General features: G+C 38.9%; 1 protein-coding gene across 3 annotated transcripts in view; it reads left to right on the forward strand.

The window, feature by feature from the left end:
* The window catches only part of Snx25 (sorting nexin 25), a 161,381-nt gene that overhangs the window by 89,292 nt on the left and 46,944 nt on the right, over positions 1-25,145 (forward strand). For all 3 annotated transcript variants that reach the window (XM_008853585.3, XM_029556374.1, XM_029556373.1), the window contains exon 6: positions 17,571-17,641. In XM_008853585.3, coding sequence (XP_008851807.2) covers positions 17,571-17,641 — 71 coding nt within the window. The remainder of the gene's footprint in view (positions 1-17,570; positions 17,642-25,145) is intronic.

The raw sequence follows: 25,145 nt of genomic DNA on the forward strand, positions 1-25,145 counted from the left end.
TGGACTGGAGGGAACATACCTCAACATAATTAAAGCCATATATAACAAACCCACAGCCAACATCATTCTAAATGGAGAAAAACTGGAAGCATTCCCATTGAAATCAGGAAGCAGACAAGGCTGTCCAGTATCTCCACTTCTCTTTAACATAGTGCTTGAAACTCTTGCAAGAGCAGTAAGACAAGAGCAGGAAATTAAAGGAGTAATAATTGGAAAAGAAGAAATCAAATTATCCCTTTTTGCAGATGATATGATATCTAAGAGACGCCAGAAATTCCACCAGAAAACTCCTAGGAATTATTAACACGTTCAGTAAAGTGGCAGGTTGCAAAATTAGCCTACAAAATTCTGTAGCCTTTCTATATAGCAATAACAAGCAGAGAAAGAGCACATGGAAACACTCCCCTTCATAATAGATACAAAAAAAAAAAAAACCCACAAAATATCTCGGAATATACCTGACCAAAGACATTAAAGAGCACTCCAATGAAAAATTTAAATCTTTAAAGAAAGAGATTGAGGAAGATATCAGAAGATGGAAGGACCTCCCGTTCTTATGGATTGGAAGAATTAATATTGTGAAAATGACCAGTGAACCAAAAGTCATTTATAGATTGAATGCAATGCCAATCAAAATCCCCATGACATTTTTCACAGAATTGGAAAAAAAAAAAAAATCCTAAGATTCATATGGAAGCACAAAAGACCTCGGATAGCCAAATCAACCCTGAGCACTAAGAGCAATGCTTGGGGGATTATTGTAACAGATTTCAAGCTGTATTACAGAGCTATAGTTATAAAAATAGCATCTACTGGCACAAAAATAGACCCATAGTTCAATGGAAGACCCAAATGTGAGTACATTCCATTTCAACCACCTGATATTTGACAAAGGGGTCATGAATAGTCACTGGAGGAAAGATAGCATGTTCAGCAAATGGTGCTGGCAAACCTGGATCTCCACCTGTAGAAGAATGAAATTAAACCCTTATCTTTCACCCTGCACAAAAATCAATTCCAAATGGATCAAAGACCTCAATGTAAAGCCTGAAACTCTGAAACTATTATGAGAAAACATTGGGAAAACCTACAAGATATAGGTGTAGGAAAGGATTTTCTAAAGCGGATATCAATTTCTCGGGAAACAAGGGCAAGAATTAACAAATGGGACCTCATTAAACTAAAAAGCTTCTGTACATCATAGGATGCAACCAGGGAAGCAAACCAAAAACCCACAGAATGGGAGAAAATCTTCATCCGCGACATGTCTGACAGAGGTTTAATATCCAGAATATATAATGAACTCAAAAAACAGAATCAAGACAAAAAGTAACCCAATTAAAAGATGGGCTAAGGAACTGAACAGAGAGTTCTCAAAAGAAGAAGTAAAGATGGCTATTAAGCAAATTAAAACATGTTCAACATCACTAATAATTAGGAAATGCAAATTAAAACCACTTTAAGATGTTATCTTACCCCAGTCAGACCTGCCAAGGTCAAGAGAACAAATGGTACTAAATGTTGGAGTGGATGTGGGGAAAGGGGAATCTTCATCCACTGCTGATGGGGTTGCGAACTTGTTCAACCCCTATGGAAAGCAGTGTGGAGAACTCTTAAACTACAAATGAACCTACCATTTGACCCAGTTATACCACTCCTTGGCATAAACCCAAAGAACTCTTGCTATTGAAGAGACACTTTTACATCCTTTTTGTTGCTGCTCTTTTCACAGTAGCTAAGCGATGGAAGCAACCTAAGTGTCCCTCAGTTGATGAGTGGATAATGAAAATGTGGTTCATCGATGCAGTTTTACTCATCAGTAAAAAAAAGATGAAATCATGAAATTTGCAGGTAAATGGATGGAACTAGAAACTGTTATAGTAAGTGAAGCAACACAGACTCAGCAAAAAAAAATTGACATTGTTCTCCCTCATATGTGAATCCTAGAACCCAACCCTGATAAGTGATGTATGTATCCAGACATAACTACAGGAACCAGGATAATGTAAAGGACACAAAGAGGTAAAGGAAAAGAACCTGAAAGAAAAGAACAATAGGAAACAGGCCTTAATAAGGGAGATACGGATAAAATTTGGGTTAGTTTAAGGGAGGGGGACGGAAGGGTATACAAGGAACCTAGGGGATAAAGGGAAAGAAGGCACTCAAGAGAGGTAGGACCATAGGAGAAGGGTATTATTAAGGGAGAAAGGGGGGAAATGGGAGCACCTTAATTGGGGAAACCATGATGGAGGGGTGAGACAATGCGAGAGAGAAATAATGCCTAGCTAGTTTTGAAAACCAGAGGGAGCCATATTACTCCAACAACCTATTGATCAATTATACATAGCAGATCAAGAAATACATGTCTAGACAAGGTTTATCTGAGAACAATTGGTCTTTTCTCAAGACTTATCTACATGACACACAATAATTAAAAGTACCCGACTGGTAGAACTAATCTTGGATGTTTAACTCACATACTTTGAGACCTATGTTAATTTGGTCACAGGGACATAAAGGACAGCTTTTGGTCCTTGCCTTACCAGGTCGACTAGTTCCGGGGACTATGAGCATCTCTTAAAATGTCCTGTAATTGTGGTAGGTCACCTGTCCTCTTGATCAAGGAGGCTGAGGAGACCCCACCAGATGGACTTGAATGAGTGTCCAGTCTACAAAGAGGAGGGTCAACACAGGAATCATTTTCTCCATGCTTCCAAGTGAAGCCACCCATGGTCGAGGAGGCATTTGACTTATCTTCACATAGGCGGAACTGGTAAAAGAAAGGAGCCAGGGGCTCCCCCCAAGCCCATGTGACCCCTGAGGAGTAGACCTTAAGAGTAAAAGTAAATGGTTTTTTCTGGGCCAACTGTATGGCCTTAAACACCCAAAAGTAAAATAGAACCAAAGATTAAAGGGGCTAGTATAGATTTTTAAGATTCTGTATGCATAGCTAAAGGCTACGTAACAAGCAACAATGCCAGATAGGAGATACATTCTTTTGAGTTGTTGGCAAGGATGGCCAAAGGGACTCCCAGATAGTAACCCAGCATAGAACTGGGAAAATGAACAGCAGACCCCAATCTTATCTAAAGGAATATTGACACCTCTTTGCTGCTAGATGAGGAACAGATGACCGTCCTAAAACAAAGACCTCTAGATAGGCTGACTAGATTCACTGGATGGACAAGTAGTGGGGAATGGCTGGGGTGCTGACAACACAGCAGACAGTAGCAGGGATATCAGAGTATAAAGGCTCTAGTGGGTTGAGGGAGGCTATAGGAAGGTGCCATATGGGAAGTGGATGTATATTTGAAAAGATGGTTTGGGATGTTCTGTGTGATACACACACACACAAAAAAAAAATCAAGAAATTTTTACAAATATATTATATTTGAGGAGGAAGCATGGAAATTTATGTCATGTTAATTAGTAGAGGTGATAAACATTACCATTGAAATCTACCCAATGACTTTATAGGCATACACGGGCGCCAAGGATCCAAGTGTACCTGATTATGACTAATAATAATCAGATTCATACAGATTAGTGATGTATGTGCCAACATCTCAGTGTTTGTAACAAAAAGAAATGTTTCTGCAAGGAACAATATATTCTAAAATGAAATGGAGATCTTTTTTAAAGGTTAAAAAGTCATACAATTTTATGTCTTACAGGGCTTATACTGAGACTGAGTTCAGTTTTGTATAATGTATTAATTCAACTGTGAACCGATAAACTTATAGGTACTTTTGAGAGAGATGTACTGTTGCTCTGGAGTGTGTTACTGTACATGTTAAAGGTGTAATGAAATGCTTCTTCTAATCATGTAGTTATTAAAATTTTTTAAATGACTAAGTAAATATTTAAAAAGAAAAATAATAAATAAATTTTTAAAAAATTACATGGTTAGAACTTAGAGCTGGGTTCTGAACTCAGGTCTGCCTGACTTTAAATTCTGTATTAAAAGCTGGATGACTTACTCGCTAGTAGGGCAGAAAACATCAGTGACACACAGCCCTCGCCTCATAGGATCACTGTCTATGAGTCTTGACTGGCACTAATCTTTTGTGGTGAGAACAGTGTCATCAACAGTACCTTCCCTTATTATTAAAAGAGTGTTAGACTGCCAGAGCATAAAGAAGATCAAATCGCTCATTGCTCTCATGGTCATTGGCCGCTAATCTAGTCTTCAGTAGATTTTCCAGTTCTAGATTTGTTTATTTCTGACACTTTGTTTACAGAGCAAAATGGAGACTGAAAATGTAGTACAGAGAAAACTTTAGAGTGAAAGGTTTAAAATTATGAAGACTGAGAATTACTTAACTTGGGGAAGAAAAAGCTTTTTATCTGCTACATATTAAAACTGAAGTGGTGTTTTCACTGATGCAAATGGGTATAATGAATGGATTACCTTCAAAAATCATAACTAATGTATGGAGTGGAACATTGAAGGAATCCTCGTTTTCTCTTTGCATGTATGTTAGAGAAATGGAGCTGGGAACAGAGAGTACTAGCTGGTCCTAGGTGTGGATATAAGGATCAAATGTCCACTCCTGGTGGCCTACTTCTGCCAGCCAGGTTGTTCTGGTTTGTTTGTTTGTTTTTTTTCCTCCATTGCTGTGACAAAACAGTGTGACCAGTACCAACTTGGGGAGGAAAGAATTTATTTGGCTTTCATCTCCTAGGTCACAGTTCATTACTGAAGAAGCATCTGAACTTAGGGAAGGAACCTGGAAGCAGGAGCTAAAGCACAGGCTATGGAGGAATGCTGCTAACAGGCTTTCTCCTGACCCCTGCTCAACCTGCTTTCTTATACAACATAGGTCCACCTGCCCATGGGTCATACCACCCACAGTAGGCTGGGCCTTCCCACACCACTCAGTAATCAAGAAGATGCCCCACAGATACGGCCACAGTACAGTTCATGGAGGCAATTCACCAGTTGAGGCTCCCTCTATCTAGGTGTGTCAAGTTGATAACTAAAGCTATCCAGTACACAGGTACTACCTTCTAAGGGATCCACCACCTTCAAAATAGTGCCACAAATTTGGGATCAGTTGCTCCAAATAGGAGCCTTTGTAAGTTATTTCCAATTCAAGCCATAGCATTGCCTGTGTACATGAAGTTAATATATTACCATTCTGTAAACCATATGCTTTCCTGGAGAACTTAAGTTATTTGAATAACTATGTTTGAATAATGTTTCTCAAAACATGTTTGTGAACTCTTAGTAATAGAATAAGATTACATTATAAAGGAACATAAAAGGAGAAGTTGAACGTACTCAAGACAAAACTAATGCAACATGTTGGAAATCAGTAAGCAAGCATAAACTGCTAAGGGAAAGATTAGTATGGGCGGACAAGAAGATGAAAACCCAAAAACTATATAATAGTGAATCCTAGAAAAATTTTAAGACAAGAATAAATGAATTAAATTTAATTTTTTAAAATTTTATTATTTTTATTTTATGTGTATGAATGTATTGCCTGCATGTATGTGAGTGTGTCCGTGTTGTGCAATGCTGCAGAGGTCAGAAGAGGGCTTCTGATTCCCCTGAAACTGGAATTAAGGATGGTTTGTAGCTGCCATGTGGGTGCTGGGAATCAAACCTGAGTCCTCTGCAAGAGCAGTCAGTGCTCTTAACCACTGAGCCATCTCTCCAGCCCCATGTAAATTTAATTTTTAAAAACTGCAGGAAGACATAAGATTGCTTAAGAAAAATTCTTCTGAAGATATTCTGTTTTTTGTAAAATAAAAGCATACTAACTTCAAAAATATAATTCCTTTGGTGGTATCTTAAGAAATAGCAGAAGGCACAGACATGGGATCTAAACAGGTCAGAATATAATTATTTGGTGTAGGAGGAAAGATAAGTAAACATTAGCAGCAACATGAAGTTTAGTGGAAGGAGGAGAAATTTTGTGATCCTTCTGAAATTAAGAGAGTTCATTATGTGCTTATCATTGGCGTAACACTGGTGTTGTGGTTAGGTGTCTCTGCCTCATGAATGACTGTATCGTAAGACAGTTTGTGTCAAGCACTTAGCCCAACATCTAGCACATTCCCAATTTTTAGCTTTAGCCATTAGTGTTGTTACAACCCAAAGAGCAAGGATTGCAAATCAGTTTAATTTTATTGTGAATACTTTGCAATTACTAGTTACTAACTGGAGTGCAGTGCTATGTTTTGGGACTAGATGAGGCTGAGTGACAATTTCCTTCTCTGTACTTTGAGGTTGAATCAACTTAGAGTCACGAAATAAGGCGGAGGGGCTGGAGGATTGGCTCAGCATTTAAGAGCACTGACTGTTCTTGAAGAACACCCATGTGAGATTCCCAGCACCCACATAGCAGCTAACCATCCGTAACTCCAGTTCCAGGGGTCCAAGGCTACCTTCTGACCTCTGTAGACATTGCATGATGTGGCTACACTTACATGCAGGCAATACACTCATACACAAATAAAAATAATAAATAATTTTAAAATATTTTATTATTTTTATTTTATGTGTATGAGTATATTGCCTCCATGTATGTGAGTGCATCCATGTCGCGGAGGTCAGAAAAGGGCTTCAGATTCACCTGGAACTGGAGTTAAAGACGGTTCGTAGCTGGCATGTGGGTGCTGGGAATCAAACCCGGGTGCTCTAACCGCTGAACCATCTCTCCAGCCCCATAAATAAAATTTTTTAAAAATAAAAAAATTTAAAAAAGAAAGCAGAGATGAGAATGACATTTTTTTTTTACTGATAGATACTTGATAATGTATCTATGTATGCATAAGCACTGTGCCATCTAACACAGAATCTCAGAATTACCTAGTCCTTTAAATTTTGAAAAGCTGAACCAGAATAAGGCCTCCTTGTTTATCTCTGTTTCCCTGGAGGTCCAGAGTGAACCTGCTGGCTGCCCTTGGAGGCAAAGAGCACATACCTTGAAGAGGAAGGAGAAAAGAAACACGCCATGTTTCACATGCCTAGTTTCTCTTTCCCTGTGACTGATTTTAAAAATCCCTGCTTCACTAGGGAGGAAAAAGTTGATAGTTGAGAGATGCCCTAGATGGAGCTTCTTAAACTTGGAAGGAAGCATCATGAGTCTTGGGATAAGCAATTTTCCATTCCAAAAGAATATAATAGTAAATTTCTGTAGCAGAAAAGTGTTTTGTGACTCATGAGGTCCATGAAAGGACTGCTGATGAAGAGTGGTGGAAGTGGCATGCCAGTCATTTCAAAAGTTGGATTTTGAGTGAGCTGAGAACCCTGACATGGAGGATTTGACACTTTCTGCCTTGTGAGGATTGCAGGCACAGCTATTTTGAAACCACCAACGTGATGCCACCGAATGTGGAGTTGGGAAGAGATTGTAATAGTGTCCCATTATATGACTAGTATTTTGACCATGCTGATAGAATAGACGAAAGTAATCTCATGAGCAATATTAGTAAGTGAATAAAATTATTAGGAGTTGATGATGCAAACCCCATCTTAGGGTGACCAGTCACTTGTCTATTCTAGAGATAGATAAGTCTTACCAGCACAAAACGTCAACTTACTGTGATCAGTCAGGCCTCTAAAATAGCCAAGATCTTGGACTCCCAAGCTGCATAGAATGCCAGACATTGTGTGATACAGGCCTATAATATCAGTGTCTAGGAGACTGAGGTAAGAGGATTGCAGCCTAAGATATATAATGAGTCCTTTTTTTTTGTCTTTTTGAGACAGGGTCTGTAACCCCAGCTGGCCTGGAACTAGCTATGGTGACCAGGCTGGCCCCAATCTCACAGAGATCTGCTTGCTTCTTCCTCCCTAGTGCTGGGACTAAAGGCATGCACCACCACACCTAATTGAGTCCCTCTCTTTAGGACACTTTCCTCCCCATCTCAAGAACCCTGTCAAAACCTCTCCCCAAATACTCTCACGAGCTGTACTCTGCAGAGTTAGTTTGCATTTTGGTTTTGCTGCTTATAAGCTATGTGATTTTTTAAAAAAATTATTTATTTATTTATTTATTTATTTATTTATTTATTTATTTTATTGGTCTTTTTGAGACAGGGTCTTCCTATTGCCTCAGCTGGCCTGAAACTCATTGTGTAGACCAGACTGGATTTGAACTCACAGAGATCTACCTGCCTCTGTCTCCTCACTGCTGGGATTAAAGGCATGTGCTACTACACCTGGCTTAAGCTATGTGATTTTATTTGTTTGTTTTTTTATTTATTCATTTATTTTTTTCATTTATTTTTGGTCTTTCTGAGACGGAGTCTTCCTGTAGCCCTAGCTGACCTGGGACTTGCTATGTAGACCAGGCTGTCAATCCACCTGCCTCTGCTTCCTGCGTTTTGGACCACCTTGCCCCAGTACTGGGACTAAAGGCATGTGCCACCATGCCTAGCCTAAGTTATGTGATTTTAAAGACATTTAAAAGCTGAGTCTCAGTTTTCACAAGCTGTGTGACCTTGAATAAGTCATTCAAAGTATATGCCTGAGTTTTAATGGTAAGATAAAAAACATAGTTCTTGTTCACAAGTTGTGAAATTAATTAAATGAGATCATCATGTATGTAATTGATTAACAGAGTTCTCAGGTCATGCTGGGTTCCCAGTAAGAGATAAAAGTAAAATTAACAATTGTTGGGAACAGGCAATAAAATTCTTAGATCCTGACTTAAATAAATTTAACAGGTGAGATGAGGCAACATAATATCTTACTACAGATAAACTTTACTCAGAATGTGTTATAAGGTCGTTAGGAGTTTTTCAAAATAGAATATAAAACAGCATCAAATGTAATTTTCAGTAAATATTCTGAATAAAAATGCTTAATGTAAGAATTGAAAATAAAACCTAGTGGTACTATATGAATATTGTATATAAATTCATAAATAATAGTGATACTAATAACCTACATAAAATATGAGGAACACTAGTAGAAACTAGATATAGATAATAGAAAAATTTGCCTTTCTTGAAGTTGAAGGACACAGCTAGTAAGTGCTGACATGACTTTGTTCATTTCTGTCGCATATGATTTCTATAGATTTTAGGTACTAAAAAATTAATCTGCAAGGGTTATTTATGATGACAGAAAGTGTAGACAGATAAGAGTACAAAAATAAGAATCACTAATCATAAAACAGATGAAAACTTTTTTAATTTATGAGCTAGCCCAGACTGACCTTGAACTCATGACAATCTTCCTACTTTAGTCTCCTGAATGCTAAAATTGCAGTTGTATACTACCATGTCTGGCTCAGATGAAAATTTTTTTGTAATATTTTATTATTTTTATTTTATTTTATGTGTGTATTGCCTGCATGTAGGTAAGTGTGCCCGTGTCGTGCAATGAAAATTCTTAATAATGAGTGTATTTCCAGATTATTTATATAAGTACAGGATCACTAGGGTGATATTCATGTTTATATACATTCAGGACTCTTCACTGCAGACTTCTCTGATCCAGAACTTACTTTCCTGGTGTGATTCACTGATAAGTTTCCTCAGTCTTTGTGGTGGTTAGGTAGGGCCTAGGATCATAGTTACCCCAGTATTGTGTTTAAATGTCATTTTCTTTCTGTGCCATGAATGACAAAAGGCTAAGAAGCTAGCTTTTGTGAATTTATGGTGTTACTTTCCACACACTAGAATGATGAAAAATGGGCTTAAAACTCCCTTTAGTAGGAAAAGCCTTGTTTCCCTCCAGTTCTTAGTATTAAGTTTGTGCCTCTGAAATAGTCTACCCAATATTATTGAAAGCTACCTCATGAAAAGAACTCCAGACCTTGTTAGTATCCTCAGTAGTACTCAAAGACATAAGAAATAAAAATCAGTATATCTTTCCATTCTTTGTAATAGTGGTGAGTGTTAAAACTTTGATGGTACCTAATGTTGACAAGGGTATAGGAAAATAGACAACCTCATGTCTACTGGTAGGTATATAAATCACTACCTTTCTGTATTGCTATTTTATAATGTGAAAATGCGCATTCTTTTTTATCTAGTTACTACACATAATTATCTTAAGGAAATAATCATGAGTATGTAGATTTTTTTCAAGAGTTTTATTTTGAAGATTTTTAAAAATATTTTATTATTTTAATTATTTTATATGTATGAGTTGTATTGCCTGCATGTATGTGAGTGCATCCATGTCATGCAATGCTGTGGAGGTCAGAAGAGGGCTTCAGATTCCCCTGGAACTGGGGTTAAGGACAGTTCATAGCCGCCATGTAGGTGCTGGGACTTGAACCTGGGTCCTTTGCAAGAGCAGTCAGTGCTCTTAACCATGGAGCCATCTCTCTAGCCCCAGGTTTTGTTTTGTTTTTTTAAATAGAGAAAAGTTTGAAATAACCCAAATACCTAACAGTAAGGGTTTAGCTTTTTTTAAAATTTATTTTTATTTTAGGTATATGAGTGTTATGCCTGCACATATGTAAGTGCATCTTTGTCATGCAGTGCCTGCTGAGGCCAGAAGAGGGTGTTGGATCCCCTGGAACTGGAGTTATGGATAGTTGTTGGCCTACATGTGGGTGCTGGGATTCAAATCCTTGTCTTCTGCAAGAGCATCAAGTACTCTTAACTGCTGAACCATCTCAATAGTCCTAGGTTTAGTTAGTGTTTTTAAGTTATTACATCTATGCCATGGATTACTGTCTATTGTTACTGGCACAGACTTAGAATATTTGAATATGATGTCTTCCATAAACATTTTTTATTTTATTATTTTTATTTTATGTGTATGAGTGTATTGCCTACATGTATGTAAGTGAACCCATGTCAAACAATGCCCACAATAGTGGAGTTGTGGAGGGTTGTTAGCTGCCATGTGGGTGCCATTACAGCTAAAAACCCCAGTCTATAAACCTGATTTTGTTGAACTAAAGAAAGTCTAGTAACAGGTTGATTTTGCTAAAATACTTTTGTAATTGGGGAAATATATAGCTACATTAAAAATATTCTCTGGGCAGGTATGGTGGCACACACCTGTAGTCCCAGCACTTGGGAGGCAGAGGCAGGCAGATCTCTATGAGTTCAAGGCCAGCCTGGTCTATATAGTAAGCTCCAGGACAGCTGGGGCTACAGGGAGACCTTGCTTCAAAAAGACCCCCCCCCCAAAAAAAATTCTCTAGGTGGTATATAGCTAAAGAGTCAGCAATGGTGGTAAGGAACAGTACTGATAATAATACAGTTAACATTTATTATTGAATGCTCATGGTGGGGCAGGCACAGTCCCAGATGTTTTAAAGGTATTACCTAATTTAGCCTGCATAATAACTCTGAGGCAAAAATATTCTTCTTAATTCATTTTGCAGAAAGAACTCTTGACATTTAAAAACTTTAATTTCTTCAGTGACACACTGTCTTAGAAACAGGATCTGAACCTGGCACTGTCTCATGCCATAACTCACATAATTAAGTACTCTGTGTTGTAAATCATCTCACAGAACCTTGTAGTGTCATGAGTATGACAAAATATGTCAGCTAAGCTGGCTAAAATCACCTTGAATTTTTTTTCTCATATGCTTTAATTAGAATCCCTCTACTTAACATGTTATCCCTAGTTTTTTGCAACTTTGAAATCATTTCTTTTAAACATTTTTTGGGCTTTTTTTTGTTTGTATAGGTTATATTCTATTTTATTGTATATCCTTAATTTTATTTATTTATTCATTTACTTAATTTTGAGACAGGGCCTTGCTATGTAGCCCTGACTGGCCTTGAACTCAGAGAGATCTATCTGCTTCTGCCTCCTGATTACAGAAACCTCCTGAGGGTGTGTGCCCCCATACCCAACTCTATTTTTGCTAATTTTAATATTAAATAGTGTTTCAAACTGCTTTCCAAATTAACTGCCCCAAACTAAGGTTTGTCCCACTTTCAATTGTTTTGAGAAATTCTAGTATATGTATGCCTAGAAAACTCAAAAGTAATAATTTTCTAAAATCTGTGTAAAGTATGCTTAATAAATGAAGAGAAACACATGCTCACCACAGCTTGTTGTGTAGGTGACTTAGAAGTCAACTTTATGAGAATTCCAAAACTGCTCTAAACAACAGCAGGTAGAAGTGCAGTAAATCTCTAGATTTTTAAGGTGATTGCTCTGGATTTGCTGCATTTCAGGGTGTTTCAGTTCAATTGCAGAGTTCATAAACACCAATCTACTGTAACTCTAGTAGGTGTATAAAATGAAAGAGGTGAGGTGGCTACTCAGAGGAGCTAGTGACAAGTGTCTTTTTTGTGGCTTTTTCCTTATATGAAACATAATATCCTGTAGGCAGGATATTACTAGAGTTGGGAAGCAGTTGAATTCCTGTTATAGCATGTCTCCTTAATTTTTTAAAGAATTAAAAAAAATTAAATAGCATTACATTTATTTGTGTGCGTGCGTGTGTGTGTGTGCGTGCATGCGCACATATACACACGTGCCATGGTACATGTTTGGAGTTAAGAGAATAGCTTGTGGGAGTTAGTTCATGCCTTCTACCACATGGGTCCCAGGGATCGAACTCAGGTTGTCAGGCTTGGCAGCATGCGCCTTTACCCACTGAGCATTCTTACCAGCTTATTATTCTCCTTAATTCTGAGTTTACATGTCATTTTGGAAAAACATACCAATATTCTGTGCACTTTCAGGGCAGAGCTTACAAATATCAGTCCTTTAGATCCTCCCTTTCACTGACATTATGCTGTTCATAATGACCCATGTGGATATAAAAAGTAAGCAGTGAACTAGATCTCCAGGCCAGAAGTGGTATGAAGTGGCTCTAAAAGCCAGCCAAGTATAGCATTAAACCACCTATTAAAGAGAAAATCCTAAGCTTTTGTCTTGATCTCAAGCACTTAAGAGCTAATGGAATTTCAGGGGATTTTAGAGATATGGGGAGGTGATTGTATGCAAGGGGAAGGAGAAACAGAAGACCAGAAACTGAGAGTTAGGAAAGGCTAGCGTGTGTTGGGAGTGCTGCATATGGTCTGATGTGGCAGAAACCACGCCCAGGAGACATATAAAAGGCAGCAGGACTGGGAATATTATCTGCCATTCATTGTTCAAGTTTAAGTACTTTGAAATACCTCCAACAAGATAAACATAGACCTATACTACATTTTATAATAGCAGGAAAATGGTTAATAGCATGACCTTTAAGTCAGGCGGTCCTCAGTGTAATTCTGGCTTTAGTACTTACAAGCAATGGAACTTCATATGGATTCCTTAAATCCACCTGAACTCCAGTATCCACCTCTGCAATGTAGAGGTAATTATAGCACTTATTATGAGGACTAAGTGGGAACATGTGAACTAAAATACCTAAAGAAACCTAGCACCTAATGAAGTAGATGCATAAGTGTTAGCTGGTATTGCATTATGATTTTATGACCTAACTAAAAAAAATGATAACTCTTTACTCAGTGTATATTTTCTTCAGTACTTTGGTGACTCATTTGTTCTAAAGCATGAATCACTAAGAATATAAAAAGAGCAAATTCTTCAGACTATTAGGTGTACCTGTTAAACGTTAGAGATGTTAAATCTTGTTAACTTAGTTCATTAATATTTATTGAATCCCTACTGTATGTTGAGGGCCAAGCTAGGTCCAGGAGAAGAAAACCAGCTATAACCTCTGTCTTTAAGGGAGACAGGATTATATGGAGAGAAAAAAGTATCTGTATTATAGACAAAGGCACAATGCTGTTTTGGACTCAAATGTGTCACCAATTTTTAGGCTTAATTTTAGCCGTTAGGTTCTCAAATGACTAGACACAGAATTTTCTTTGTTCATAGCACTCATTGAAGAAGCATGGCTCTTTAAACCAGTAGTATGAAACAGCAAATGAACAGGTACTATTATAAGGCAGGAAGTGAGTTAGGGTTTTAGAGAAGAAAGATGTTAATATGCATTAGAGATAGTGGGGAAGATATAAGATGTGTGGGCTCTAATTGGATGGACAGGTAGGGAGATGGCTTTTAGAAGAAAACCAAGCATGAACAAGAACCCAGACAGTTTAGTTTTGAGAGTGATACAGAAATAGATCTGGTTGAGGTTCATGTTTCTGTTGAGGGGAAAAAGAATCTAGTGTGGGAGAACCAATGCCAGCCTGCTGGTGGAGAGAGGGAATTGCAGCGTAGAGTGTGGGCTACCCCTGTGAGGAGGGTCTGAGCAAGGGAGGGACAGAGTGAAAGTAGAAATGGGGAAGGTTGTTCTGACAAGGGTATGGAAGGGAGAGAAGGGCAGAATCAGTGAGACAGCTGGGCTGTTCAGACAGTATAGTGACACATGAGAAAAAGCTGGAGATTGGGTGATGGTAGAAGGAAGAGTAAGAGCTCATAGTAGACTCAGTAGCTGTGTGTGTGTGTGTGTGTGTGTTAATCTAAGAAGAGGTTATGAAATTGAGAAGGAGTAGGGGGGGCATGAGAAGAGTTGGAGGGGGAAAAGGAGGGGTAGAAGTGATGTAAATACGGTACTTGTTAATTTCTCAAATAAAAATAAAAAATAAAGATTTCAGAGGACAAACCAATAGAACTCCAAGAGTGATGCTTAGTAGTAGGCTAGGTGTCTCAGGTAGAGCAAGGTTTTCAGAAGGATGGTGGTGCTAGAGCAGAAATCGAGAGGTAAGCTAAGGGTAGTCAGGAGGAAAAAGGGGGCGGTAGACAAAGTTAAGAAATGACTTTTAATTGTGCCATTTAACACAGCTACCCTTCAGTCATCTCCAGTTTACTTCATTGTAATCCAGGTTCATATGCTCACATGTTTGCAATTATAAATGCACATGCCATTTACATTTTAAAAATTGAAGTCTTATGAATGTATTTTCAAATATCTTTGTAATTATAAATATTATTGATTAAGTGCTTTCCCTTTAATCTGGTCTATTTTCAGAACTTCTTGAAAACAGACTGAATTGATGTTGTTCATTCATACATGTCCAGAGAATAGGAAGAAATTAACAAATGTTTACTGAAAACACTTTTGACCCATAGATTATTTCCATGTTTTTCTTTGTCCCTACAACAAACACCGTAGTTTGGGGCGTTTTTTTAGTGTGTGGGATCACATCTGTTAAATTATTTATTTAACTACATGTTCTCAAGATTGAAATGGCTGTATGGATAGACATTGAGACTGTTTCAGGATATCCAGATGGCAGCATCCAAGGAGGTGCTTGCGGACACACTGATAAGTCAGTGCTCTCCAAGCAAGACTCAAGGTTAAAGACTTATTTAGGGAGTGGTGGGCTTTGATAGTTCCAGGTGTGTGGAGGCTTCTTGTAAGTGGTTTCCTTATCTCTTAGCAAATTGCCAGACAAGTCATGTAAGGATGCATTTTTGTACTTTGCTAATATTTGGTGGAATGAAGGTAGTTCTGTCAGTGAACTGTTAACCTTAATGTTCCCAGCAAGGCTTCAATTTGGAAATCAGATCCTAAATATATATCCAAGAATATGTATTCATGACCTTTGGCCATAAAGCAAGTTTATACAGTGATTTAAGAAAATTAGCTCCCCCCTGCCCCGTCCCCCATATAGTAGCATTCCATGAGCTTGTCTCTCTCTGTGTGCCTGATTTGATGGCTTAGGGATGGCATTGGAGACCTAAACTGTTCATGTCTTTCAACTTACCATTCTTAATATGTAGTTTGTCTTCATGGTTCTTGAAGGATGGAAGTGGCTGCTGTCCCTTTGTCCCATTGCATCCTTGCTTCAAATAGGAGAGTGATAGAAAAGCAAAGAGAAAATGTTGCAGGGGCTTTTTCTATGCAGTCTGCCATTGAGAATGCTTTTCTGGGATTGCCTTTTCCAGCTTCTGCTTTAATCTCATATGCTAGAACTCTGTCAGATGGCCATTCCTAACTGCTCGTGATGTTTTTGGCTAAGTGCATTGCTTTCCCTGATAAAACTGTGGTTCATTTAGGAATGGGAAGTTGATATTGGACAGGCAAGCAGCAGTGTCTGCCACAGTCTGGAGGTGACAGGGTGTCAGTGCTCCTAACAGTCTGTCTTTGAGATGGTGAGAATCAGACATTGGTGTTTATATTGTACAACTGAAGAAACAGAAAGGATGTGAATGTGTGAGGAGCATATAGCTAGCTGTAGCTTTGATGAATTTGTGTCTGTCTTCTGGCTTTGGGTGAAAAGAATGTTATTTTTTACTTGAAAAGCTAACCAGTTTTGTTTTAAAAGTAAGGCTCTGTGAATGTGAGACATGTGCTCTGTCACTGAGCTGTGTCCCCAGTCCTCATTTCTTTTGCATTTTGAGACAGGGTCTCACCAAGTTTCCCAGTCCGGTCCTTACTCACTTTGTAATCTAGGCTGGCCTCAAACTTGTGATCCTCCTGGCACAACTTCCTAAGAAGCTGGGATCTGCACCACCAGTGCACTCCTAGGTCTGGCTGAAGTTTGTATTTAAAGTAAGAACTAATGTTAGATAACTTTATTGTGAGTAAATTTGGGGGGGAGGTCTATGAGACAGGGTCTCCCTGTGTCCCCAGCTGGCCTGGAACTGGCTATGTAGACCAGGCTGGGACTTAGAGAGATCTGCCTGCCGCTGCCTCCTGAGTGCACCACAATACCTACCTGTAAGCAAATTCTTTAAAAAAAAAAAAAATGTACTTAGAGGCTTAAAAACACTCAGAACAGATCTGTTTGGTTAGGAAATACCTAGGGACTATTGAGTGACTCTTAAGGAACTTTATTTCTAAAGCCCAATTAGATACACTCAAAATAGCCACAACCCTGCACTTGTACCTAGCACCTAAAGTATAAACTTTTCATTGTTCTTCCTGACTGAGGTCCTTTCAGTCACATATACACATGTTCCCTGTGCTCCAAGCTAGTGGTTCTCAGCTCTCAATGCAGTAGAAGTACTGAGACAGCCTTAGGAAAGAATCATGTCAGAGTCCCACTGCAGATGCTCTGCCTCTAAGGGGCTGGATCAGTCTTGTGAGAAGTAATCAAGAAATGTGCCAGGACAGAGGCAGCAGGGCTGGAGCTGTTTAGGGAGGTATTATTCTTCCTATTCATAAGGTCCAGCATGGTCCAAATGCCTCAAGAAACTACTGAACACGTGAAATGTGGCTGGTGTGACTGAGAACTTTTTAATTTTTCCTTTTGGTGAAAGAGGGGCTTCAACTTGGGGCCTTGTATGTATGAGGCAAGCCTTTTACCATTGGGCTACATCTCCAACCCTAAAATTTTAGTACAGTTATAAATATAACATGTAGCTTTTGGCTCTCTTATTGGACAATGAAAATTTAGGAGAACCAATTGGCTCTAGTTATTGGATGAATGGGAGGAGTTTAACATGACCCTCAAAGCTAAACATGATGTCTTTTTTTCAGTGTGAGGACAAATAGTGATGATCTGTGCCAGAACAGAGTGATTCTTACATTAGGGCCTCAGGAGTGATCAGCATGTGGATGGTGCCTGACCTTTTATAGGTATTCAGGCCATTTGGTTTATTTTTATGAGGTTGTAGCCTCAAGCCCCTGTGTTATACTCATTTGGTATAAATATAGTTTAAAAGCACCTCTAAAAATATTTTCTTCCTATTAAGTCTTTACTCTTTCTTTTAAAATCAGGTATCAGATTGTAGTGGAAATAATTCAAGCAACTACAATTAGCAGCTTTCCTCAGCTGAAGAGACACAAGGGTAAGAACCTATTCATTTTCTTCATTTTACATTTGAAAGGTCCTAGGTCTATCCCAGTATTCTGTCTCTTGTCAGATCTTTGACAAATACTATTCTTCTGACATTTAAATAATTCAAATTTATTAAAATAATATTTTATGTCCTTAGAGAAAATAAATGTAATTTCATCCTAATAGAAATCTGGAGCCAGGTGTCATGGTGCATGCCTAATCCCAGCACTGGGGAGGCAGAGGCGGATCTCTATGAGATAGAGACTAGCCTGGTCTACATAGTGAGTTCCAGGCCAACTGGGTCTACAGGGAGATCCTGTCTGTCTTAACAATATTTCAGTAAAATCATGTAACTTAAACAAGCAGGGGCTGAAGAGATGGCTCAGCGGTTAAGAGTACTGGGTGCTCTTGCAGAAGACCTGGGTTGGATTCCCAGTACCCACATGGTGTCTAACAACCATTTGTAACTCCAGTTCCAGGGGATCCAACACCTTTTTATGCAGGCAATATACATACATACTTATATATGTATATGTATATATAAAATTAAATTAAATTTTTAAATAAACAAGTAAACAAAAGTCTGTATTTTCTTATGTGTGTGCTTATGGTTGCTTATGAGTATATTCATATGTATGTTGGTGCAAGTATGTGCACATATGTGTGGAGGTCAAAGGACAGTCTCAAGTGTCATTCCTCAGGCACTTTCTACCTTTGTGGGGGTGGATAGGGTCTTTCATTGGCCTGTAACTTGCCAAGTAGGCTAAGCTAACCAGTTTAGTAATTTTCTAGGAACCACCTTTTCTCCTGCTCCCCCAGTGCTGGGATTACAAACCCACACATGAGCCTGAGCATTTTTTATGTAGGTTCTGGGGATCAAACTTAGGTCCTCCTTCCTGCAAGGCAGACACTTTACCAACTGAGCACTTTACTCTTATCAGCCTATAAAACTCAACTGTGGCCATAGATCTTACTTAAAATTATTATGGGTATATGGTGTTTCTGATCTGTTTTTAAAGTAAACATGATTACATATCATTTTCTCATATTGAAGTTTAACTTGATTTTCATTAATATTTCTATTTGGAACCATGATCTTGATAGTCATTTAAATGATCACCGTGAATTAGTGTTTCATAATTCACTTAATCTTTTCCATTGGGTAAACATCTGGATTTATTAATAACTTTTTTCATCTTCCTGCTCTTGTGTTTTAGATTTTTAAACATGTGTGTATGCAGGCTCTATTGTTTTCCTGTGTGTGTGTGTGTACGTACTATTATTTTCCTGTTTGTTTCTCTTCAGATGAAGTAAGATTTTTACCATGGCATGACCTGAGGAATAATAATTGGTTACAAGGATGGCTTTCAGCTCCTTGTAGCTTGCCTCCTGCTGCCATAGTCCCTTTGGCCTCTCGCAAACATGAAGTTGGAGGATATGTTAAATGCAGAACAAATATGGGTTTGCTGCTCACAGGGAAACCCTACTTTCATGTAGAATAGATTTTTTACAAAAATCCCCAGACCCATTCAAATAGCTGTTGATGTAGTGCTAAAAGAACAGATAGGAGTGAGTTCAGAGTCTAAAACAGGCTGTCTCCCCAAGTTTGTACGTAACACAAAAGTAAAAAGAAGCTTGGCTTCGGGACTTTTGCTTGTCCCCTTGCGTCACTGATTGAAGGTAGTAGCTGTATAAAAAAGGAAGTAAAGAAAGTATAGACCAGGAAAAGCCACTGACTTCATCTCAGCCCACTAAGTAGGACAATATAATATATGGCCCTGCAAAAACCTTTACTGAGCCAGGTGTGGTGGTGAACGCCGTTAATCCCAGCACTTGGGAAACAGAGGCAGGTGGATCTCTGTGAGTTCGAGACCAGCCTGGTCAAGTTCTAGGCCATCTGGGACTACAGAGAGACCTTGTCTCAAAAAAACCAAAAAAAAACAAAAAAAAAAAAACAAAACCCCAAACAAAAACAAACAAAAAACCTTTACTGAGTACCCCCTGGGTGATAACAGTAAAGTAGTTAAGTAGAATTCTTAGTGCATTCATTAGCCCTCTTACCTAGCTGGGAGGCAGTCAGACAATAAAAAATACAAAGTATTTCAGAAACTAATAGGTGCTTGGAGAAAAAAAAAAACAGTGTGGTGGGATGAGTCTAGGTTGTAAGAAATACTAGTTCAGCTAGAGCAGAGGCTGATTTTATATTCATTAGTAGGATGGAAGACCTTAGCCACTGAACTTTGAGCTTTGACCTGGGAAGTGTCTGGGGAATAAAGGGCAAGAATAACTGTCAAGGCTGAAACTTGAAGGCCTGTTCAAGAAAGCTGCCATGCCTTAAAAGAGATGTACTGAAAGAAATCAGCCAAACATGAGCTTTAAAGGGTGCAATGAAAAAAAATTTTTTTAAAAAGGTGCAATGACCCATTCATGACAGGCCTTGCTGGTGCTGTAGGTACTTGGGCTTATATTCTGAATGAGGAAGGAAGCTTTTGTAGGCTTTTGAACCTGTGCTGATGAATTCCTATAAGAAGACGCTGTGTTCCTTGACTTCTCATTGTTCTTGCAGAGAAGATACTTCCCTTCCAAACAGTTTGACAGATGTTTTAAAGGAAATAGTAGACAGGATTTTTTTTCTTGCCCCATCATTCATTCATTCATTCATTCATTTATGTGCTCTTCCTTGTTCCTAACTAATAAGTTTACTTAGAAAAATACCTTTCTCGTGGGGTTGTTGTAGTTTTAAGTTGCACATTGTTGGGAATAATTTGATGAAATTTTTCACCATTTGCTTAATGCATTCCTAGATAGGAATCATCTCTTTGTCCAGTGTTTCCATCCTGTATATGCTGTCCACTTACTAGTTACTTAGAAACTATCTTGGCTTTTACATTGACTATGCATTTGTTCATGTACCTCTATTAATAATGGCTGTAGGGGCTGGAGAGATGGCTCAGCAGTTAAGAACACTGACTGTTCTTGTAGAAGACCAGGTTTGATTCCCAGCACCCACATGGCAGCTAACAACTGTCTGTAACTCCAGTTCCAGGGGATCCAACAGCCTCTTCCATCCTCCACGGGCATTGCACAACATGGGTGCACTTACCTACATGCAGGCATAACACTCATACACATAAAATAAAAAGAATAAATGAAATATTTTAAAAAATGGCTCTAAAGCATAAGAAAAAGGATGGTGGCAGTTACAGTATATTGTTTTAATTGGTTCATTTTATTATTGCTGTTTAATTTCTTTGTGTAGCATAGAAACTAAACCTTATAATTGTTCTGTATATAAAGATAAAAACATAGTATTTATAAGTTTTTGGTACTATGTGAGTCTTCAGAATCCACTGGGGCTAACAACATATTCATTACAGATTAAGTGGCAGCTACTACAGACAACCATCTTTTCTCTTTATCTTCGCATTATACCTCTTTGGCATTTGGTTTCCTTCTTAATTTACTATTCTTTTTTTAAAATTTTATTTATTATTTTTTATTTTTTATGTATATGCATGTATTGCCTGCATGTAGGTGAGTGCACCTGTGTCACGCAATGCCTGTGAAGATCAGAAGAGGCTGTTGGATCCCCTGGGACTGGAGTTACGGACAGTTGTTAGCTGCTATGTGGGTGCTGGGATTCGAACCCAGGTCTTCTGCAAGAACAACCAGTGTTCTTAACTGCTGAGTCATCTCTCCAGCCCCCAATTTACTGTTCTTAAAAGGACACCAGACATATCAATTAGAGCCCACTTTAATGATATATGACCTTATCTTAACTCATAGGCAACAAAAAACAGTAAATTGTCCTTTATATTAAAAAATTATGTGTGCCAAAAAGCATTATCAAGAAAATAAAAAGATAGCTCATAGGATGAAAAAGATTTACAAGTCATCTATCTGATAAGGAGCTTATGTCTAACCTATACAAAGAACTCTTACAACTCAGCAATCAGAAAACAAATAACCCAGTTAGGAAAATGGGAAAAATGTTTGTGGAGACATTTTTTATAAAGCTATACAAATGGATAAAGATGTACAAATGGCCAACAAACATGCAAAAACAATAGAATTATACATTAGGGAAATGCAAATCAAAACTACCACGAGATACTTTTAAATACCTGCTAGAGTACCTAAATTAAAGGCAGATAATAACAATGTTGATGAGATTGTAGAGAAATTGAAATCTTTACACATTTCTTGTTGAAATGGAAAGTGAAAATAGTTTGACAGTTTTTGAAGATTTTCCTCATAGAATTACCATGTGACTTAGCATTTTCACTACCAAATGTACACTGAAGAAAAGTGAAATCATATCTCCACAAAACTTGTACCTTAATAGTCACAGTACCATTATATATAATATATCAAAAGTAAGAACAACCCAAGTAGCCATCAACAGTGTGGCTTATTCATATAATGGAATATCATTCAGTGATAAAATGAAAGTTTTATGTGAAAGAAGCCAGGAACAGAAGGTGCATATTATATGATTCTGTATATGAAATGTGTAAAATAGGCAAATCTGCAAATGGTAGATTATTAGTTACCCAGGGCTATCAGGGTAGGATCAAGATGAGCTGGTATGAAAATGAAGGGGCAGATGACTGCTTTGGGTTGAAAAATGTTCTACATTTTGATTGTGGTATCAGTACAACATTGAAAATATATTCGAAAACCTATTTTTTGTACACAATAAGTGGGTGAAATTTATCATGTATAAATATATTTCTATAAAGCTGTTAAGAAATAGATTGGGAGTGGAGCCCAAAAGTTCATTTCGCAGCAGAACTAACTTGAGCAGGTAACTAGTGGGTACTGTAGAAGACACTGAGAGCAGTGAGGAATTTCTGATACTCCTCAGTCCCTTATCTGCTAACTAAATACAGCAGCATGTACAAGAGGTTTGTGTGGTCTCTAGCGTGCAGGTGCTTAGTAAACCTGAACTTAAGTCTTATTTTGCAAAAGCTCTTTGATTAAATTTGATGCTAAGTTCTAGTCTAAATTCTAACTTGAAAGTACTGACTTCTTTGGTCTGGCTTTTAGCCAGAGGATCTCTTTCCTTCTTAAACTCCAAGACTCTCTATGCTTAGATGTACATAGATAATCCCACATGCATATAGTCAAAGGGGAGAGTAGTGAAACAGCCTTAATGTGTGGCCTATATTCAAGAGAACACTGTGCTGGTGCTCAGCATACAGTAGAGTGGTTAAATTGATAGACAAGAGCTGGACCTAAAGAGCCTCGACACCATCTGTGCTAGATAGATTTAATTGTTAACTTGACATTCCCAAGTAGAGGGAACCTCAACAGAAGAATTTTCCCCATTGAATTGGCCTATGACTATGTCTGTGGGGCATTTTCTTGATTGTTGAGTGATGTGGGAGGGCACAGGCCACTGTGGGTGATGCCACCCCTCAGCAGGTGGTCCTGTGTTATATAAGAAAGCAAGCTCAGCACAGGCCCAGGGAGCAAGCCTGTAGTCAGTACTCCTGCCTTGGCTTCCTTCCATGGTAAACTGTAAGGTGAAGGTGAATAGACCCTTTCCTTCCCAAGTTTGATCAGTGTTTTTATCATAGCAATAGAAAGTAATCAGGATACCATCCTAGTAAGTTTGGGCTTAATGCTGTAGAGGCATGGTTCTCACACTGTAGTCTGTACCACATTCACATGCAGTACTTGGTTGGAGTAGACAGGTGGCTTGTCCCTACTCCACAACTTTCTCCTTCTGTAGATTTGGATGAGCCCCAGGAGATTTCATTGCTCCTAGGCACCCTCCAGTGATGGTAATGTTACTTCTTGAGACTCTACACTCAAACTACTACTACTCTAGATGAAATAGAGCCATTGGTATATTCACATTTGCATCCCAATGCCCAGCTTTCTATCTTTTTATTTACAGTTAGCTAGAGCAACCAGAGTACTTGAGAAATGATTTGTTAAAACCTGGCCCCCAAGCATAAGAATTCCAGTAATGTTGGGACACATGCTAAATGTTGCTGTAGTTTGGTGAATAAGACAAATATCAGCTGCTGTTACTACTTTCCCCTGTTGTTCTAACCCTGAAATGTTATTAAGAATGGTTCATAATTCAAGAGTAACATTCATTCAACTGACTCTAGCAAAAGACATGAACTTGATCGGAATGTGCTACAAACTGCTGTATGCAAACAGTACATGTGAAAAGAGATGTAGGCAGTGTATATTAGAGGCTTTTTGGCTTTAAAAATTTGTTTTTGGCACTACTATCCTCAGGCCTCTTGGGGTAAGTCTATAGTGCAGCTCTCCGCGCCGGGACTCCCTAAGCCACATTCACCCTTCCATCCCTCCCACCGTTCTATACTCCTAGTTTGGGCCCTGCGCCATTCCTAGTCTTGGGGCCCCAGACACCTGGGGAACCAATACTGCTTCCTGATCCTTCTAACCCAGACCAACTCAGTCCCTTTCTTGGGCTCCAGGAGCACCGCTTCTGGTCCTGGCCCTGCCCTCACCTCTCTCTGCTTCCCTGGGCCTGCACCACCGGCTAACTCTCCTAGCCTGCACTGCTATCCTCAGGCCACTTGGGGTAAGTCTATAGCGCAGCTCTCCACAACGGGACTCCCTAAGCCACATCCACCCTTCCATGCCCCCGCTGTCTAGTTTGGGCCCTGCGCCATTCCTAGTCTTGGGGCCCCAGACACCTGGGGAACCAATACTGCTTCCTGACCCTTCTGACCCAGACCAACTCAGTGCCTTTCTTGGGCCCCAGGAGCATCGCTTCTGGTCCTGGCTCCGCCCTCACCTCCCTCTACTTCCCTGGTCCTGCAACACCCGCCAGCCTCTTTCTGGGGCTGACAGCCTCTTTCTGGGGTTCCTAGGCTTACCTTTACTCTCCCTGATCCTTTGCATCCAGTACAACCCAGCTACTCAATCCACTCCCTGGGAAATCTTGGGGCTCTTCCCACCCCATCTGCCTTTGCATCCCTGCGTGGCGCGCCACAGCCAGGGTCTCAGGTCAGTCCAACAACCAAGTTCCTGAGGCCAAAAGCATTCTTAGAAGATTCCAGACCTAAGGAGAAAGTCTGAAAACTTCTGATCCACATTGGAATTGGGCCACCGCGGAACTCCTGAAGACAAAATCAATCTGGCCTCGACAATATAAAATCAAAAGAGAGAACCAGAAGCTTAGACGAACCAGCTCTTCATACCCAAAAAGTAAACCACAAAGACACATAAAGCTCAAAAAAAAAAGAAGCAGAACTAAACTTGAAGGCCCGAGTATCACACAAGAGTCAGAAACTACAAAATAAAATTCACATGTCAAAAGCACAGAGAAAAAATTATAACATGAAAAACAAAAATAACATATCCCCACCAAATACCAGTAATCCTCTAGAGGAGCACAATGAGAATCCTCTAGAGACAATGCAGGACATGGATCTCAAAAGAACAATGATGAATATGATAAAAGAATTCACTGAATTTAAAGAACACACAAACAAGGTAATCATAGAGCTGAAGGAAGATAGGGA

Source organism: Nannospalax galili, unplaced genomic scaffold (assembly GCF_000622305.1).
Source record: "Nannospalax galili isolate Female #2095 unplaced genomic scaffold, S.galili_v1.0 scaffold46, whole genome shotgun sequence".
NCBI classification, from domain to species: Eukaryota; Metazoa; Chordata; class Mammalia; order Rodentia; family Spalacidae; genus Nannospalax; species Nannospalax galili.